Source organism: Charadrius vociferus, unplaced genomic scaffold (genome assembly GCF_000708025.1).
Source record: "Charadrius vociferus isolate BGI_N301 unplaced genomic scaffold, ASM70802v2 scaffold134, whole genome shotgun sequence".
NCBI lineage: Eukaryota > Metazoa > Chordata > Aves > Charadriiformes > Charadriidae > Charadrius > Charadrius vociferus.
In genome coordinates, this window is record NW_009648333.1 from 3,682,873 (window position 1) to 3,703,931 (window position 21,059).

General features: G+C 40.5%; 1 protein-coding gene across 2 annotated transcripts in view; it reads right to left on the reverse strand.

Annotated features, from left to right (window-relative positions):
• Positions 1-1,239: 1,239 nt before the first annotated feature.
• TEC (tec protein tyrosine kinase) overlaps positions 1,240-21,059 on the reverse strand; it is a 36,197-nt gene continuing 16,377 nt past the window's right edge. Inside the window, exons 2-18 of one of the 2 annotated variants that reach the window (XM_009884972.1) lie at positions 17,847-17,948; positions 16,799-16,880; positions 14,721-14,849; positions 14,226-14,245; positions 13,399-13,410; positions 13,019-13,200; positions 12,014-12,079; positions 10,147-10,201; positions 9,905-9,984; positions 9,216-9,349; positions 7,872-7,946; positions 6,995-7,166; positions 6,615-6,831; positions 6,025-6,089; positions 4,005-4,123; positions 3,496-3,653; positions 1,240-1,453 (exon numbers count right to left, since the gene is read on the reverse strand). In XM_009884972.1, the coding sequence (XP_009883274.1) occupies positions 1,376-1,453; positions 3,496-3,653; positions 4,005-4,123; positions 6,025-6,089; positions 6,615-6,831; positions 6,995-7,166; positions 7,872-7,946; positions 9,216-9,349; positions 9,905-9,984; positions 10,147-10,201; positions 12,014-12,079; positions 13,019-13,200; positions 13,399-13,410; positions 14,226-14,245; positions 14,721-14,849; positions 16,799-16,880; positions 17,847-17,948 (1,746 nt within the window). In that variant the 3' untranslated portion in view covers positions 1,240-1,375. Of the gene's footprint in view, positions 1,454-3,495; positions 3,654-4,004; positions 4,124-6,024; positions 6,090-6,614; positions 6,832-6,994; positions 7,167-7,871; positions 7,947-9,215; positions 9,350-9,904; positions 9,985-10,146; positions 10,202-12,013; positions 12,080-13,018; positions 13,201-13,398; positions 13,411-13,680; positions 13,722-14,225; positions 14,246-14,720; positions 14,850-16,798; positions 16,881-17,846; positions 17,949-21,059 lie in introns of both variants that reach the window. The other variant, XM_009884971.1, reaches the window with a different exon arrangement.

Sequence of the window (21,059 nt, forward strand, 5' to 3'; positions counted from 1 at the left end):
ACTCAGGAGGTGGATACAGCAAAACTGAAGTGCAAATGCTCCTCGCACCCAATGGTAAAAAGTCAGGTTAACTGAAACAGGCTTTATCAAGGCTGCGGAGCCTCTAGCAGAGTGGACAGAGTGTGTAACTTCTAAGGAATTCAGGCATTTCTGCACTGAACATTTTGTCATGGCCAAATTAATTTAAATATATATTCATACTAATATATATATTTAGTATAGAGTGTGTATACACACAGATATACATAGACTCATAACATCATATTCACATGAACAATGAGTTTGGCAAATGATGCACTGACAGTAAATTATTGGCAACACATTAGTTGGTTCCAAACAATAGTTAACATTTAGTTTATTTACATACGCACGTAGTATGACATTTTCTGTTAAGAACAGAAGGTTAGATCCCTGTATGTACAGATGACAAACAGAAAGAGAAGCCCTCCTTAAACACACTTGAAAGTGTATTTACTTTCATTTACAACCCTATGGATCGAGTTGTGCATATAAGCGAAGGTAGGACAAACTTGTACTTGAAAATTCCAAGAGGAAAACACACTTTATATAAATAAGTGAATGGAATTTATATATTTACAATACATACAGCATATAAATTATTTTGTAATTAATCCAAAACAAGGTACTATGGTACACTGACAGCCAGTTGTGCTCAATCTGGGACTTACTTTTCACAAGTAACATCAAGACTAACCATGGGAGGGTCTCTGGTTGACCAAACAGCATAGAACGGCTTGGGGCATATCACAGCTCAGGTCTGAAGCAAAGCTTTTTGAGTGTTCCACTAAACTGAAGACTGTGCTGTCACCAACCTATTATATGCAAATGACAGAGACACATTTTGTGTTCCTAATGTGTCATACAACACCCATCAACAGAGAAAAATAATGTTTCTGGAGAATCTCTGGAAACATTTCAATGTCAGTAAATAGCCATTTATAGATACCTACAACTTTTAAGCATGCAAATCACTACTAATACTACTGCCTGTGTAAAGAGAAACTCAGAAACCGTGGACTGTATATACATGAACCCAACTTGGTAAATGCAAATGAAGCTCTTGGGTTTTGGCCACATTCTCTCTCTTCCTCCATAAAGAGCTCAACTTGCCAGCTATGTAACGCTGGCATAGAGAGTGCTAGTACTGCTGGAGATACTGTGCTCATTTCTCAACGTCGTGTAAAACTCTCTTGGTGTTGAAGCGGATCAGATGTTACAGGGTCCCCATGCTGTTTAGCAGCATCCAGTAGCTTACAGAATCAAGAATCTTTAAAAAGAAATGGTAACGCCACTCTCTGGAAAGTGGCTTTTTTCCTGTACTTGTGCTGCTGTTGTCTTTTTTTTTTTTTATCTCTCAGAAAGCATCTTCACCCTCTGCAATGTCAATGATTGTGTGAAGCAAGTCTTCAAAAGTCGGACGTCCCTCTGGTTTCTAAAAATAAAAGCATGCACAACTGTGATCAGAAAGCAATAAAGTTGTGTTAACTTTGACAATTATTGGTCTTGATATGTTCTGTGGCAATGAATTTACAGCTTCATTAAATGTAATACATGCAAAAATATTTCCTTGTGTAGGTTTTAGATGTATCCCTTAATTTCAGCAAGGGTCACCTTTTTTACACTTTGAAAAAACATAAATAGGTGTTGCTGGACTACATTCTTCGTATAACTCATTATTTTCCACAGCGCTACACTTTTTCATATTTCTCCCCACCGCCACCTCCCCCAGTGAATTGCCCCACTCTTTCTTTACGCAAGTTGTTCATGCTCCTAAGAATTGAGTGTCATTCTCTGAAACCTCTTTTACTTCAGCATTATTTTTCAGGCTCCAAAATGAGACTGCGTCATAGACTTACGCAACAGCATCCTTCGTCTACTGTGTTTATTTTCCATAGAGTTCCACATGTGTCATAACATCCTATTTCCTTTGTTTCATTCCAGTGAGTACACTGAGGTAGTGTCTTCGCTGACTTTACTGACACCGTTAATTTAGCATCTTCTGAATGTCTGGGTAACTTGCACTTTTCGTCCACTTATCAGCCTAATTAGATTTGTATCACCTGCTGAATTTTGAAGCCTCAGTATTCACTTTCCTCAACAGGTCATTAATAAAATTATTAAATGAGGACTGAGGTACCAACAGTTAATCATATTTTATGACAGAGACTGACAGTATCTTGCCGTTACTTGTGTCCTGTTTGTAATTCGCAAAGATTCTCTCCCACGTGATGACTGCTTAGATTTTATTGTTAATAACCCCTGATGAAATCAATGCATTTTTAACCAATTTCATTGATGTTCATATAACTCCTATAAATACATTAATATTCAAAGAACATCAACAAATCACTTATTATCTTCCAGGTAATTTATTATTCCATTTTAATGACCATTTTAAGCAGGTTACCAAGCACAAACAAAATTTAATGATTTGTAGTTTCCTGGCTCCTCTGAATAGATTTTTTTAACTACAGACATATTTGCCATGCCGCGCCCCTCCAGGGCACAGTTGTTTTTAATGTATTTTTTTGCTGCATAAACTAACTGCTTTGTAAGTTTTAGATCTCCACCAGTTGGTTTGATGACTAATTGCTCTCTGTTCTAGCACCTTCTCCTCCAAGACAAGCGTCAGACAGTATGTCATCTTTATTACTGGAAAAGAGCAGGTTTTCCCCAGCAACCCCTGTGGCAAAGACTAACTAGAAGGAAATCATGTAGCTCTTTCCATTCTTGGTTTCCTCGATTGCTCTCTCAAAATTAGAGGTATCTCATTAAATGCACCTATTCTCTTAGAGACTTTCTGCTTTCTTCCTAAAAAAAAAAAAAGAAGTTTTATACTGATTTAGTTGATAAAGTATTACATTTGGGGTTGCTGCCCCTTTGACCTCTTTGAAAACTGCACAGGCAATATCTTTCTGGGTTATGAGGATTAATAGTACAGTGTATTGTTATCTTTCTTTATAAACCTTAGGATTTGTATTTAGATTCAAATGCAAGTTAATCTACACTTCCTATATAATTTACAATAAGGTAATGAAAATATATTTAAAAATAATAATAAACTTTAAAATATTGTCAGTCATTCTGGTATGTTTCTGTAATTATTAATAAAACGAAGCAATAAAAAATCAGATTCTCCACCTCTGGGCCATTCTGTCTGAATTTTTTTGCTAGCAGTATTTGCACGCAGACATAATTGTGACTAGCACAGATTTAGCAATTATTTCTTTTTGTTACTGAATGCCTTTGCATACTTAAACCGACAGTCTGTTTATTTCATAGAAATTTCCTTGGTGGTTTTCTTATCACAGCTCTAGTTCAGTTGCAAACCAAAGGGAGATCTTTGTCTTAGCAATAAACACATGAATATCAGAGAGCTGCATACAGTCAGAATGCTGCAACAGAGATTAATTGGTCTTGCTAGATTGACCCTTTTTCAATTCATAGACCAAAAAAATAAAAAAAAATATATACCTCCTGCCAGCACATCATCATGATTTCATACACCTGCTTACAGGCTAGTTTGGGCCGATACAAACGATGTCCTTGACTAACCATTGTCACCACTTCGTAGTTGGAGCTTTTTTCAAAGGGCATTTTTCCTTCTGTAAATACTTCCCACATTAAAACCCCTAAAAAAAAAAAAGAAGAAAAGAAACATTAAGAAAATAAGCAAATAACTTCTTAAAAATATGTTTATTTTGAGCCCTGAGCTAAGGATTTCTGATAGATAAATAGTTTGAGATACATATTCTAGAAAGTGTTCAAATGTGTCATTGCTGAAAACATCTTATTCTAGTAGCATGGGTTTTAATAAATAACAGTTCCAAAGGTCTCTGTGGCACTTTATGCAAGCATAAAGCTGTGTCAAATGGGTTCTCTGAGCTTTTTCTCAGATGTCTGAATCCTTCTCAATAATTGGAGCTTAACTTCCATTGATAAAACGTAAAAATAGTGCTTTCTTTCAATGATTAATGTCTTACCAAATGACCAGACATCTGACTTGCTGCTGAATCGGCTGTAATTAAAAACTTCTGGGGGGCACCATTTCACAGGAAATTTAGCCCCTGAGGAGCTTGTGTATTGATCATCAAGGACATACCTTAAAAAAAAAAAAAAGAAAGAAAGAAAAAAAAAAGAGAAAAACGTTATACCTTTCTGTCAGCCTTCTAGCCTGCAAATTTTGTTAGATTTGGATTTGAATATTAGAAGCTCATATTGCCACCTAATGGCCATGACTTAGCATCACACGATAAAAATGCTTCTCTGATGCAGTACTAAGGTTCCAGTCAAGACCCAGTCCATTTTTCTTATGACCTCAGAGTCTTCTCTTGTTATTATTAGCTCTACAACACACGCCTAGGCCCTCTGCAAGTTAAATGTCTGTATTAGAAAATGATGCAAAAGCATAAAATTCAGCAAGGCCTCATGAGGTTCAACAAGACCAAGTGCAAGGTCCTGCACCCGGGTCAGGGCAATCCCAAGCACAACTACAGGTTGGGCGGAGAACGCATTGAGAATAGCCCTGAGGAGAAGGACTTGGGGGTGTTGGTTGGTGAGAAGCTCAACATGAGCCGGCAATGTGTGTTTGCAGCCCAGAAGGCCGACCACATCCTGGGCCCCATCAAAAGCAGCGTGGCCAGCAGGTCGAGGGAGGTGATTCTGCCTCTCTACTCCGCTCTGGTGAGACCCCACCTGGAGTACTGCTTTCAGATCTGGAGCCCCCAACATAAGAAGCACATGGACCTGTTGGAGCGGGTCCAGAGGAGGGCCACAAAGATGATCCGAGGGCTGGAGCACCTCTCCTATGAGGACAGGCTGAGAGTGTTGGGGTTGTTCAGCCTGGAGAAGAGGAGGCTCCACAGAGACCTTATCGTGGCCTTCCAGTACCTAAAGGCGGCCTACAGGAAAGTTGGGAGGGACTCTTTATCAGGGATTTCAGTGATAGGACGAGGGGTAATGGTTTTAAACTGAAAGAGGGTAGATTTAGATTAGATATCAGGAAGAAATTCTTCACTGTGAGGGTGGTGAGGCACTGGCACGGGTTGCCCAGAGAGGCTGTTGAGGTCCCATCCCTGGAGGCATTCAAGGCCAGGCTGGATGGGGCTTTGAGCAACCTGGTCTAGTGGGAGGTGTCCCTGCCCATGGCAGGGGGGTTGGAACTAGGTGACCTTTAAGGTCCCTTCCAACTCTAAACATTCTATGATTTCTTGCTCTGTTTCTTACTAGCCAGTCTGAATTCAGATGTCAGGGGACATGCAAGCTCAGTGACACAGAAAGATGGCAAAAGCCAAGAAGAGCATGAGCAAATCATGGTGCTTTAACACCTTCCATGTAAGTGTTGCTCCCCACCCTCTGCCTTACCCACACATCACCCACCTGATGTAGCACCCACGGGTGCTAACAAGGGCACGAAATTAACCCCTCTCCTGGTCTCAGCACCTCCCAGCACTTTGGCTACCAAGAAGTAACTCTGAACCATCTACCCCAAGAACATCCCAAACTCACTGAATAGCCTTTTTCTATCATTTATTTACCAAAATACAGATTAACGAGTACGATCTCTGCAGTGTGAGCTCTGCTGTCTAAGAGACAAGCTCTAATATGCCTCCTGCGTCACTACTAATCACTTCCTGATTTGTAAGATTATCACAGACACTACATAAAGTTGCTAATAGAAGACCAGTCAGACCATGGAGTCAGTTCAAAGCCAGGCCTCTCATGGTAAATGCTAGACACACTTAATTCTCTAGAGAATAAACTGCCTAGGTTTTATTTTCCAGGATTAAAATGAGTAAGGAAACTGGCACATGACCACAGAATGAACAAGCTTTAAAGGCACTGGAAAAAAATGAACCAAAGGATGTTCCTTAGAGACATCAAAAAAAAAAATAATCATTTTTGCCTGTAATTTTGCTGGGCATGTGTTGCCTTATGGCTAAGTACAATGGTTAGGTGAATTCTCCCAAATCCCCACAAATATGTTTGCACACACAGCCATACCTTGTCATTCCAAAATCTGACACTTTGACCACTCCCGAGTCACTCACCAAGCAGTTCCTGGCAGCCTGCAAAGGGAATGGTTAGAGTTGGATGAAAAACTTGCAGTTTCTTGCGGATAAATTACTTTGGAGGACTTTGTCATCATTGCTTAGCAAGTTCACCAATTTACCAAGTTTTCTCATTATGGTCCAGAATAAAAGATGTAAGTGCATTTGCTCTTGATAGCACCGTTTTGATAACGAAAGCATTTTGTAAAAAAAACACTAGAAAAACTAATCATCCCAAGGGATTCATGAGGGGTGAAAACGGCACCAATACAGAACAGAGATATCAGCACAAACAGTTATTAATTATTTATAAAAATTTCAGAGATATTTTATTCCAGTTTCTTGGGAGAGAGAAACCTCTCATCATTTTCCGTACAGGGCAGTTTTAGAGACTTGATTAGACCCTAAAGAGCCAACTTCAACTACTTATAATTTTCTGCAAGAACAAAAGCCGTTATTTACAAACAGGCTGTTTCAAAAAGCAATAGGGAAGTTCAAAAATAAAAATTTTGAAGATTAGTGCATTGCGTAGTGGGATATTACCAGGTCTCTGTGGATAAAGCTGTTTCTCTCCAGGTACTCCATTCCCTCACATACATCTTGGCACATAGTGAGCAGGACGTCTTTACTCAAAACTCCCCGTTTTTGCCTCAAGTAATTGAGAAGGCAGCCATGCTCCATGAACTCTGTCACGATGTAAATAGGTCTCTGTTGTGTGCACACACCATACAGCTGAACTAATTTAGGATGTGTTAGCTTCCTGAAAAGATTGAGATCGCGTTGTTATTACTTCCTCCTCCCAGTGCTAGCTCTCCACCCCACAGAACCCCAAAAATACCACCTGCCCCAAGTGTTTTATTTTAATCAGTAAACTGCATCCGAGGCCTAGAACTAGCAATAATAGTGCCAAGCACACAACTCACATCATTACTTTAGCTTCTTCAATGAAATCCTCTTCATACATCGCGCCTTCCCGAATTGCCTTGATGGCCACTTTATACTGTGCCCTCCACTTCCCAAGTCGCACTACGCCAAACAGACCGCTCCCCAGTTCTCTCATGAACGTCAGTTCCGAGGGATTAATTTCCCATTTCTCTATAAAACGAAACAGATGAGAGTGTGTGACTCCTGTATTAAGGAACCTACTGAACTGGTAGGTGATAAGGAAGAGGAAAGGGAAACTGGACTACTAGCAAGTTAGGGAATTTAGAGAGAAAACGTCTTGGAATTAACCTGAAAACTGAACACTTCTACACCTCACAAAACAAACAAACAATTAGGTAGATATGACCTTTAGCAGCTCCTGATCAACACAGAAGGCAAAACTCAAACTTTCCTGAAGCCAGTAGTTACACACAGATATTATCAGACTTGATTTCAGCAAACCATAGAAAGTTGTTCCAATGCGTAGAAGCTTCTCACATTACCTGATGTGTCATGCTTAAAACAGGTTATTCCAAATTTATATAAAAAAAAAAAAATAATAATAATCAGGCAGAGCTCAAAGTGTCCACAAAAGCTTGGAGGAAGATGCTGAATTCCCTTGGAGCACTGGTGACACGTTCTGCCTCTCCTCCCTGCTGCCCTTGGCACCACATGCCTACCACCAGCCGTGATGCCTCTGCATGCCAATCCTCTCTGCAAGGGTCTCCACGGTAGAACTTGGACCCGTGGAAGTTAGCAGAGCCAATCACAGTGCAGAATTAAGTCTTTTCAAAATTTTTAGAAAATACTGTAGCATCTTAACATACATAAAGTCATTAGAAAAGATACACGTAGATTAACACAACATGCAATTACCATAGCTGAATCCTGCTGTTGTTGGTGCTGTCGTCTTCTTTGGGGTCACTGGGTAACGCAGCCTGGTGACGAGACCTGAGGTTCAAAGAGAGTTCAAGAGACACAGCTTACTTCTGAAATAGTGCCAGGCAGCCAATCAGCCACTTGCTCAATGCAAACTGCAACATCGATTAACAATAAGCTTATCATTATATACAGCTTTGATCATATTTTCTGCTGTCGTGTTGTGTTGACTATTCAAAGCAACTACGAGAGGTACACAGGAGCACTCACTGCATCTAACTTGTTGCATCTTCTTTACTGGTGAAAGATGGATATAGATACACACATACATATTTGTGCTTTACAGTTATGCTGGCACCAGCAAAGGCTGAGGACCCCTTTCAGATCAGAAAGATTATCTAAAACATATACTCTCAACTTCACTTTTGCTCATTTCTGTTTCACACATATAAATCCCAACAGTTTCACGCAGGAATTTTACATACACAAAATAAATGCTGCATGCTAGCTGAATATTCTCCTAAAATCTTGTCAGAAGTCAATACACCACAAGGTAAAAGCAATGAAACAATTGGAAAAAAACCCCAAGTAATAAAAGCAGTTATGATAAATGAAAAGCAGGGTTATGTTTCGGAGCATATTTTCCAGAAAGGCATTTTCCAGAATATCATCAGGAAACGCCAGGTCATCTGAATTATATATAAACTGGAAAATAGCAGTCATGAGGGAAATTTATGCACAGACCGTATGTGAAAAAAAGTATACTATATTAGTACCTGTGCCTTGAACCTGATTCCTAAACTCTCCCCATCCCTTCATACAGTGGGCAGACATCAACATCAGCCATCAGCTACAGATCTGAAGTGTCTCACCTTTACAAAGACACGTCTTTAGGGATTTCCTAAACAACACATTACTGTTCTCCTCAACTGTTTGCTACATGGGAAGATTAGATCATTTTAAGCAGTGGTGACCCTCAGGGAAAGAGGTAGCGCCTGGAAAGTACTCTGGGGAATTACCATCCCCATCCCTCTGCTGTGGGTTACAGGCAGCTGATAGAGACACTATGTGGAGCTAAATGAATTTTCCCTCACCTGACAGAGCTATTCTTCTGTTACTCTGAGGACAGTAACATGTTTATACATTTTTTTATATATATTTACACAAAACCTTTCAAATTAATGCCTATATTGAAAAAAAATGTGAAAACGCAGTATTTCAAGACTTCCCTGAAAAAAAAAGGAACTATAAAAACCTAAAAACTTTCATTAAAACCCCCGAAATGCCTCACACTCCTTTTCAAATCTACCCTAAGTGACAGAAAAAATCCAGTTCATCTACCTGCTGCGTTATGTTTATGATACTCAATTATTTCTGGAATAGAGTTAAAGAGATGTTTTTCTGCGAGGTAGTACTGCTTCGGTGATGTCACTGTTTCTTTTATATGGTAGTGTCTTATTCCTGATGAGCCTTCTCTGGAAAAGTAACAACAATAATAACAATAATAATGATAACAGCAGCAATTAGTAATAATAAAAAATTCACAACAAATGATATTGTAAGAGGGGCACATTGACTAAGAAAAGGAAACTGAAAGGACTGGCACAGGTCCCCAGTGACACACACTTGACCTGAACAACTTGAATATCAAAGACCCCAAGCACTGGTGACTTGCCTTCATCTCAGTGCTCAGACCAAGTTGAAGATTAACTCATAAAAGGTTAATTTTCAGCCCAGCTCACCACACGCCAATGCAAACACTTGGGCTGGTAGGAGGGAAGAGAATGAACGGGGTGGGAAAGCAAGACTTCCCTTCCTGGGTGGAGGTTCAGGTCTACAGTGGATTAAACCAAACATGAGCTGACCATGGAGTCGAGAAGCTCGTTTTAGACACCCATCTTTTCTATCACAGCAGCCCTTGTTTCTTTCTTGAGCTCTCTCCTGGGCTTTTCTCCAGCCCATGGATCTGGATATGGATGCAAATGGATTCGGATGAGACAAGGTGTGCAGAGCAGACAAAAAAAACTTACCCTCCAAATTTTGTATAAAGGGAAACTGTATACAGGCCAGGCTGACTTGAGTCTCTCACCACAAAACCACCTTCTTTATCCTAAAACGCAAGCACATCGACAGTTTTGTACAAGCGGTTTTAAGCTGCATGTTTCTTCTAACTGGTCTGTGATTTGCGCATGCCAAAATTAACCTCTGCTTTAATAAAAGAAGCTACTTTATGCAAATTTCACGGTCAATCCTGCAAGGCTGCTGTGCTCACCTCGTTTCTGAGGAGCTGCTCTGCCTTGCTTCTGTTCAGGTTTCTGCTGTACCACCTGCAACACAACATCAGTAACCAAAACTTCTCCAAGGTGCACGATTCACCTAAAATGCTTGAAGCAAAGTATTACAAAGCTGCAGATTCAGTAATTTTATGATAAGTCAAGGTCAAGAACCGAACTTTTGTTAATGTGGGGGAAAAAAAAAAGATAATAAACAAATAAATTTTAAAAATCAGTCTCTATTACATTGTGCAGTTACCCCATAAAAACGCCCTGAAACAAATCCAGTGAGATCCCACAGAAGCCAATAAAGTTCAGGTAACTGAACTGATTTTTCAGCAAAAGCACTCCTCAAATGTGTGCAGGCTGATTGGGGGAGTTGCTCTGAACGGCAGCCCGAGGGCGGGCTGGCAGCCCGGGGGATGCAGCTGCCCGCACAGGGGTCCAGCCACCTGCGGAGCTGGCTGCTAGACTGCTATTTCATTCCATAACTTCACGGTTCTGATTTTCCAGGGAGGAGCCACCTACCAAAGAGGAGGTCGAAAGCAAATTAAATGTCACGGTTGCACATCCCCGAGCTCGGTGCTGCACGGGCAGGTTAAAGCAGCCACAGAAGCACTGACATTTCAGCCAGCTGTAGCAAATAATATCAAAAAGGGAAAAAAGCACACAGCTCGCAAATGGCACGGTGCAATCATTTTGAGCTATGCTGTCACACCGGGTAACCGAGCAGGGAAGTGGCACAGCAACCTCTAATCAAGTTCTGCTGTCCCAGAGATAGTGGTTTCTTGCAGTTGGTAAGATGACCTGGAGTAATCCTCCCTGGACCGTGAGGTGACTCAGAATTATGGCCCCAAGGTGGTAAGGCACAAAGTGGCTGGACCAGATAAGGCAGCCTGGTTCCTTCCTTCCCCATCTGCCAGCCCCGAAACCCAGCCCAGAGCAGAGCAGGGCTCTTAACAAAAGCCTCAAAGATGAGAAAGCAACAAAGAACAAGTAATTCCCTCTAGTAAAGCCGAGGGCAAAATCCCAGAAGAATGTTTACCTTCTGTCAAAAGACAGCAGTAGGAGCGGTATGTGGCCGATAGCAGAGTTTTGGAGCTACTAATGTGGTTTTGTAAAGTGGTTTTAATTATTATTGCCTTACAGCTCCATTTTATCTAAAAACTATGAAATATGTCTTAAATTCTCAGGCACACCAGTTTGTGCTGTACTGAAATCTGAATATCACGAACAAGCTTGGAGAATACAGGGTTAAGTTTTATCCTGACGTTCTTAATAAGTATTCCATAATTAAACGTCAACTGGAAAAAGCATATTTTAAAAAAAAAAAAAAGCTATACTTTTATAGCTGAGAAGTTACTGCCATACAGTAAGACTTAAAATGCATTGAGTGATATATTTTCTTGAAAATTAGAGCTGCCTTCCGAAATCTCTTATCTATTTACTTTGAATGATTTCCACTGTTTTCTACTCTATTATCTTACCGCCACACACTTTAGATAGATATGTCACTTTAATATTAAAAAAAACATTCCGCACACTTATAATGGGTAAATTTCCTTTAAAGTTTCCCTTTGGCTAACAGAGAATTAGGAGGGGTTTTTTTGCTTTAACAGTGATAACCTAAAAACTACATGCTTGATGGCCATCTCACTGATTTGACTCTACATTATAAATCACAGCAAAATCAACAAAGCGAATCAGAACAAATATAGGCCTATTTCAAATATTTACGTTTCATCTCTGAGATCGATGCTATCATATGTAAATAATAGCTTGCAAAACTTTAAAAATATATTATCATTCTCAAAGCTTAGGTTTCATTTTATGATCTTCTAGATTTTAATTCAAATATTCACTTACTCATATTGGTCAAGGTTGTTGGACTTCTTTCCCGTTACATAGTTGCTTGGAATATATCCTTGTTTTCTAAAAAAATATATAATAAATAATCTGAGTGAAAACGCATAGAATTGCATGCTTAGAAGGTAGTATTTAATTCTGCTAATTACCAGAGGTCACTTGCTGTCATTTATTTATTACTAACCCACCCACTCTACCGCTAATCATACAGAAACTAAATTTTCCACATCAACATTTCCACATTAACTTTCGCTGCACCTAGAGAAGTGACACGGGCAGCAGAAGTGTCCAAGAAAACCAGCAGAAGGGGTGAAGAAGAGAACCTTCTGCTGTTTTGTCACTTCTGCGCTTGGAGGTCCCAGCCAGTCACTGGAAATATGTTTGGAGCTTGCCACAGCCCGGTAACTCGCAATTATCCCTAACATACTGCAACAGGGACCTGATAAATATCGAAGTATGGATACTTTCACCTTTAAAACTACAGGGAAAAAATTTTAATCCAGGGAATGTAAAGTTGTAGTCATTAAGCCATCTCACTGCAACTCTCTCTCAACTCATTCAGAGATTGCCCCTAATGACCCAGCTATTAAACAAGATGATGATTATTCAAGTCTGGAAGTCAGAGGCTGCTGAGCTGAGCTTAACCATATTGCTCCCTAATGAGCCATTCCCCAGGGAAGCAGGAGTACTGTACCAGTCTAGCGAGGTTTTGCAGGCTGCCTGAAGCTTTAATTGGGAAACCATGAAGTCTGACAGGAAATATAATTGTAAAAGCTTTCAATTCTGCAACCAGCTTTGCACTCAGGCCCCACAATCTATCAAGAACCTCACTTTTAAAGATTGGTTACCACACGGGAATAAAGATACAGATGAAATTTCAGGGCTGGGGTCCAAAGTGGGGTTTAATGCAGTTATTTGTTGACACATAGTCAATATAAACTACTACAACATAGAAATAGCCTTATTAACTTTATAGCAAAAAAAAAAAAAGAAACTCATGTTTACCCATATTTGTCTCTCGCCTTCCACCAGTGAATGTCATTCTTCTCAATCACCGTATATTCTTCACCTTTCTCCAATCTTAAGTCATGATGTTCTGTAGGCTCAAAGTCATACATTGCTACCACTATCTCTTCCTCGTCATTGCCATTTTCTTCAACTGGAGGAACTGGTGGCGGTGGCCTTCGCTGAAAACGACCCAACATCATTATCATCCCACTCTGCTCCATTATTCCACCCCACCCACCCCTACCATCACACCAGTGCAAATCAGCCTGAGCATCCCAGAGGCAAAAGCTGGGCGAGTTCTGGGTTGCCCCAGGAGTGAGCTGTGGTGGCTCCAGGAGGCAGCTGGAGCATGTGGCAGACCATCACCCAGGTGCTACCCGTGGGGTTGGCTCACACTACAGCCCTTCAGCTGCCAGTAAAGAGCAACGCCAGCTGGGGTTTGTTTTCCAACCCCCTCTCCCTCAGCAGCACAAACAGAGCTAATAGGTACAGCTAAGTTTCAATGGGATTTTTTCCACCCTGAGATAGAGCATGATGCCCACTGATGCATACAGAAATAGACCTTTGCTGTAAGATAGGGAAAGGATCACACGAAACCTAAATGACATCTCAAAACCCAGCAATTATTATCCATTCAGTATTTTACAGATGCTACCTACCACACTTTTTTCTGGCATTGGAGAGGGCAATCTCATTACACCTAGAAACAGAGCAGAGGAAAGGATCTGAGCCTATCCATTTAGCCATACATTTAAAAACTGAATAAAAGTTTTAAATTTCAGATAAAAGGTTTTAATATCTTAACTAGCCTTCAAGATAGTTTAGTAAGTCAGAAAGAATAAGCATCAGGAAAACGTTGATTAAGCATTCTTGCAAAATCATACTAAAATCAGACAGCAGGCTACATTCATGACAGGATTCGGCAATACCTGTGCCACATCTGAGTGTGCCACACAGAGATCCCTGAACCAGCCCTCAGACGCAGAAATATATAAGAAATAAAGAAGGGATAGAGCTAAAAAAAAGGTACATAAAAAGGAAGCAGTGTTCCTGTCGCCACAATCTTAAAGTCTGTTCCTATTAACTTCTGCTCTTCTAAGAAATTTATACTCCCCATGACCTTTGCTTTGCTAAATGAGACACAAATTTTGTACATATTTTTTATTACTTCTCTCAGGTCTAAGAGTACTTTTTTCTCCTGTGCTGGTTTTTTTTTTTTCCCCACTTTCTGTATCATTTTTACACTGGTGTAATAACCCCAAATGCAACACGGTTATTATTCTTTTACAAGGGTATGTAGAAAATTATTATTAAAACCAAAGAGCTGGCAAGGATTTCTAGCTGAATCTTTTTTGCCACCAGGTTTTATCCTCAGTCTAAGGTAAACACTTGGTCAAATAAGTTTCAGATGGGAAAAACAAACCGAGTGAAAAAATAAATTCAGCAACCTCAGTGATTCCTTTCAGCTTTTTCTAAACGTTTTTTTGGAAGTAATGTTTTCTGGCTTGGAAAGAAATGCTTGTATTTTTTACAAAATGCTTGGAAATGAAACAAACATTTTTATTTACTTTAGGCACGGTATCAATGATTCTCTCTGCTCTATAAATTTGCCTAATATTCAGGTGTGATGACAGGATCATATAAAACAAAAGGAGAAAAATATGCCAAAACAGCATCGTGTGAAAACATATGTACTTACTGTTTTCAAACAGATTATATTTTTCACAGCCAGGTGCTAATTTTTCTGTCTGTCTGCAGCACTGATAAATTCCCTCTGTCCAGAATTTAGGGTGATATTTTATCATTATATTGCTGTTGTTCTTTATTTCTACAAGAAGAAAAAGAGCATACATTAAAAAGTACAAAAAAAAAAAATCTGCAAAAGAGCCATTTTTAATAACTATTACAGTATCTTTGACATGAGGCATAATGCTCACTTGACCTTATTTTAGCATTGCTTCTCTTAAGGACCTTCTTGCAAGTTTACATGGAGGTGATGTCATGTCAAGGACCTTCTTGCAAGTTTACACGGAGGTCATGAGACCCCACCTGCAGAACTACATCCAGCTCTGGGGCCCCCAACATAAGAAGGACATGGACCTGTTGGAGCAGGTCCAGAAGAGGGCCACAAAGATGATGAGAGGGCTGGAGCACCTCTCCTATGAGGAGAGGCTGAGAGAGTTGGGGCTGTTCAACCTGGAGAAGAGAAGGCTCCAGGGAGACCTTATTGCAGCCTTCCAGTACCTAAAGGGGACCTACAGGAAAGATGGGGAGGGACTCTTTATCAGGGATTTCAGTGATAGGACGAGGCATAATGGTATTAAACTGAAAGATTTAAATTAGATTTAAATTAACTGTGGAGATTTAAATTACATATCAGGAAGAAATTCTTCACTGTGAGGGTGGTGAGGAACTGGCACAGGTTGCCCAGAGAGGTTGTTGAGGCCCCATCCCTGGAGGTGTCCAAGGCCAGGCTGGATGGGGCTTTGAGCAACCTGGTCTAGTGGGAGGTGTCCCTGCCCATGGCACGGGGGTTGGAACTAGATCTTGAAGGTCCCTTCCAACCCAAACCATTCTACGATTTCCTCTACAAATAGTGTTCTGGAGGGATCTTTCCGTGACACCTATCACTATTCCATGGCACAATGCCTGCCTGTGTTTGGTCTGAGAGGCTCCTTACCCCCATCCTATGGGCTTGCTGACTTTCAGAGGTTATTCCTTACCCTGTGGTCCCCAGCCCAGGAATTATTTCTTATTACTTTACAGAGCACTTGCAATTAATGTGAGCATATGACTGTGGCAGAAAGCATTAAGAGGCTCTTGAAAAAATATCTTTATTCACTACAATAGCATTAATCAGACTGCACCTCAGTGGAGATGCCTCCTGTCATTTTACATCAGTGTAAGACCATCATTGAGCCCACAAGGTTTTCTAGCTACATTCAAAACTTTTGAGTGATGACATTAACAAACTTGCATAAGTTTTTGATCATTTCCACATTGTGCAAAAGCATAGAGTCAAATTCTGATTGCAGCTGGACTTCACAAATCAAATTAAATCAGTCTGGGTGTTCGATGCTCCCAGTACCTGCTATAACATGCTGTGTATGCAAACAATGAGCCGGCCCAATAAAAATAAAAATTGGTGGGTACATGCAATAGCAGCTTTACCTTTTTCTTTTTCTAGCTCACTGTGGGTTGACACCAGCCAGCAGCTAGGCACCCACATAGCCACTTGCCCGCTCTCCCCAGCCAGCAGGACAAGGGAGAGCAAGAGAAAACTTGTGGCTTGAGATAAAGACAGCTGAATAACCAAAAGAAAGAAAAAAACCCAAACAACCCAAAAGTGATGTAAAGGCAATCGCTCACCATCTCCCACAAGCAGACCAATGCCCAGACAGTCTCTGAGCAGCGGCCAATATGGAAGCCAAAAAACCTCAACCTCCTCCTTCCTCTACCCGAGTTTTTATTGCTGAGCATGACGTTGTATGGCGTGGAATATCCCTTTGGTCAGCCCGGGTCTGCTGTCCCGGCTCTGTCACCTCCCAGCCTCTTGCCCGCCCCCAGCCTACTCGCTGTGGAGGCAGAGGGAGGAAAAAGGCAGAGCCTCTATACTGTGCAAGCACTGCTAGGCCACAACTAAAACACCTGTGTGTTTTCAACACTGTTTTGGCCACAAATCCAAAACACAGCACCAAGTTAACTCCATCCTGGCCAGACAGCTCAAGTAAAGTTTTCTACGTGTTCCAGATGTTAAGTATGAGCAATATCCATTACCTTCTTTCAGATTCCTCACCCACTGATCCCGGCTTTGTGCACTTGGTGCAAAAATATAAAGCGTATTAGCATCATATACAACCTGGAGTGGGGGAAAAAAGAAATAATCAAAATACATTCACCTGGTAATATTCATTTATTAATTCCTCAGGAAACAGAACAAGACAAATGACTTACATTTGGAACAAAATACAGAAACTGGGAAAAAGTTATTATTCATATATGATTTATTCATATATGATGTTTTCTGTAGAATAACGAAGGATTTTGTAATGGTACATTATCTTGACAGTACTCCTTAAAAGTGTTTGCTTCATGCTTTGCTTTGTTCATTCTTCACCGTGTGTTTTCTAAAAACAGTTCAATTTAATTGCTAAAGCTATTTCATAACCAGACATCCTTTGTTCCTGCCCATGTCATAACTCCTTGTGGTTCTGTACTGCTCTGAAATGATTCCTGCCTTCTTTTTCTTCACCGCTTGTACTGGTGGAAAACAAGTATATGCCCCCCCTTCACTCCAACCATTCTCCCTATTGTCAGCAGGCACAGCATCCAACCCCCATATGTAAACACGTCTTTTTCCCCTCTAAGCACTTTGTTTTCTGTGTTTATTTCCATTAAGTCCACAATGGAAGAAAACGCAAGTTTATCTTAATTTTCTTATTCTTACATAATTTAGTGGCAATTAAACTTAATTTAAATGTGAAAGAATGACGATAGGGAAAAGGCGCTGCCAGCTAACCTGTCTTGGAGGAAGAGCCGGACACGGCACTTTCCAGGCAAAACCCAAGTACAGAGGGTGGGGAAAAAGAAAGGGACCAAGTGTATGAGGCACAGCTTCCAAGGGAGGGCACTGCAGGAGGAGCGGAGCTTGCTGGGGATGGTTTTTAATCACTGATCCTGAACCACCTGCCACGCAGCCCCACAGAGCCAGAGAATGGGCTCAGTATTTAGAAGTGACAGTAATTTCAAGCAAGTTACATCCAAATGGCTTGGCGCTGTTGCAAAGAGCACTGTAATTTATGTATTTTATATAAAAGGAACATACCTGAAATGGATATTTATTTTGACAAGGAATAATACCATCACTTTTTACAACTTCTACACATTTAATCCTTGAAATATCCACAGATCCTTTCCTGTACTTTTTCTATAAGAGAAAAGCAAAAAAAAAAAAAACCATTAGGTAAAATCACCTATTTACCTAATTCTGTTTTTTTTTAGCTGGTACTTCTTGCTTTCTTTTCCACTTATGACACCAATGTTGCTTTAACTGCAGAAGTCATTTGAAAAATGAAAGAGGGTATAAAGATCTACACTAGTGAAAGTGCACAGAGTACAGTGTAACTGCTTAGTTAAAAGTACCACTTCTTTCTATATAAAGTTTCCAATCAGTTGCAATCATAGGTTTAACCTACTCTTCTTCAGAAAAAATAACTTGAGTCCAGAACAAAGGAAGGCTCCTCCCCTGCTGATTTTAAATTGTGATTAAAACTGGTGAGGGAAATAGGTGCCAACGCATCATCTCATCTGCTCCCTCACTCTGTTGCTGAAGTGCTCCCACCATTTTGTGGCTACTGCCACGTTTCACCAAGTTTCCAGAGAAACTGGGATGCTGCTCAGGCAACCCAAGTTCTTGCTGAGGCAGGAAGTGGAAGATGGGTGAAACCCATCCCTGGGCCAAGCTGGGGTCTGTGTTGAAGGAACTCCTTTGACCAAGGCTAGCAGAAGCCTGGAAGAAGCAAGGTCAAAGGCACAGACATCTGAGAAGATTTGGCTCGCCTAAATTGATAATTATGAAGATTTTAAAGAAGGCAAGGAGTGTCCATGGTGCTCCGCAGGTGCTGCCCAAAATAGCAATGCATGGAAATACGATGTAGTTCCACGGTCCAGAAGAGGAAGCTCCTTGGAAGAGCAGCCGATAAAGGGAGGTGGTGTGTACTGGGCTTTAGTCTATGTGTAAAAGCAACAGGTAATAACAGTGAAGTCCACACACAAGCAGACCTTTTTAAGGTAGATGTTTCTGAAGGAATTGATCAAAACCATTTTCCTTTACCTGAAGAAGAAGAGACTAAAAATGAAAGCTCGGCACAGAAATTTACAACGCACTCTACTACATGGCAAAGGGAAACACCTGAACGATACCTTTCTGAGAGCAAAATGATAATGAATCTACAGAGACTGTATAGGGTCACCACTCACTTTTGGGAGAGCTGAGTCTCTAATAGAAGAGGAAGTTTCTACTGGAATCCAGAACAAAACAAAAATGGCAGCAGCTCATGGCTGGTCCTGAATTAATCCACGTCAAAAATTTTGACTTGCCAAGCACATCCAACACATCCAGTCCAGAGTGCAGCTTATGAAAGATGGACACTGTTCACATAATGTGGAAATAACTAGTAATTGCTGAATTATTAGAGATACTCCAATCCTTACTCAGCTGCTCTCTTCTCTACTGAGGACAGGCATTTTGGCCCAAATAGCACAACTCTGCAACAACCATAAGCAACTGAAAACACAGTCTTAGCAACTTCAAATATAGCTGTCGTGATTCCACCACCCTAGAAACACAGTAACTACTACCCATAGAAAACAGGGAACAGCATTTAAAACACATTTAGCAGTCGGTCTCTTATGTATATCGTTATGAAGAAAGCAGGCAGAGAAAATGCGCATGAAGAATTCGTGCACGTCATGGTCAGCATCAGGAAGAATGACAGGAACTAAAGTTCAGATAAAGCTCTAACTGTTATTTAACACCAGAAAAACCAAGCCACCCCCCTGCCAGGAAAAAAATAAAAAAAAAAAAAAATAAAAAAAAAAAAAAGAAGCAGCCCAAATAAGGGACTTTTTTAAATAGGGGAAAAAGAAAAAAAATAGGCATTTTAATGAACCATTAAAAAAAAGTCCGATCATAAAGATTACCATGAGCTGGACTACAAAGCTATGTCATGTTATGCTGAAAAATAATTTGCACCAAGTACACAACCTTGCATTTTTTGATCAAAAAATCATCTCAAGTTTCCTGTTTATTTTATGGTATCCCCTTACTTGAACACTGACTACCTAAAGTAAAACGTACATTAATGCAAATGCTAAAAATAGAGTTACTGAAGTCTACAACACTTGGTAGAGCAGCAAGTATTGCTTCTCTCTCCCCTTATCGCTGCCAGATTAGCCAAGGCAGAACAGGAGGATCCCAACAAGATGCGCTTTTTCATGAAGCACAGAATTCAATGCTCCACATAATTACATTGAAGACACCTCTCCAGATCTTCTTTCCTGCACAACAACATACAAAGAAGAAATGTTTGCCATGTCTGTAACGTATCTGCCCAGCTTTCTGTGTCCAGTGGGGTACTCATACATTGCTTGTATCCCATCTCATGGTTAACTGAGGTTGTGGGACAGAGAGAGAGATGATAAGCATTGAGTTTTTTATCCGGAATGACAAAAATTCCTTGGAGGAACAAGCTTTATTACTTTTTCTGAACCTGTCTCTCCTCCAGGACTCAGATTTTCATGCCAATTCTGGCATTTAGCAGGCGCTCACTCAAAAGGAGCATACGCCTGCCAGGAGGACGAAGGACGGAAATCCAGCAAGACAATCAACTAACATTCTGGCAGAAAAAATAAAGCAAACCTCCTGATACACAGCACATCATTCTAGTAATTGTACTTCGTAAGTCGTCCCTTTGTACACTTTTATGATTTAAGGTGAGTCAATTTGCTTCACCATGAGATATTAAATTAAGCCAACTCAAAGTTGACCCACCTTATAACTCAATCCAGCACATCAAGCCTAATGTCAGAGAAGATTCTTCTATTTGTCATACTTTACAGATTTTTAAAAAACTTACATATGTGAAATTAAATACAAATGTACTGCTCCAGACATGTTTCAGATTGCATCAGAAGCAAGTTATTAGTGGCCAGCAGGCTTCAAATTGTCAGGTGTGCAGCTGTGTTTTAGCTCAGCATTTCTCACTATCAAACCAAGGGGGCACAGGAGCAGGAAGGAATGACTCAAGAAAAACGCTACCAAGAAGACCGCAATTTCTCTCCCCTCCCGACTTAAACGATTTCCCTTTATAATGGGACATGTTGCACACTGTCTCTGTGTTGCATTTATTCCGCAAGCCAAATGGCTTCCTCCAGACCCAGGCGTACGGCAGACATGAAATGAAGAATCGAGGGAGAGCTCAAACCCCGAAGTAGTTGTGAAGTAGAGGTGCAGGCATGAGCTGGCAATGAGAAATCC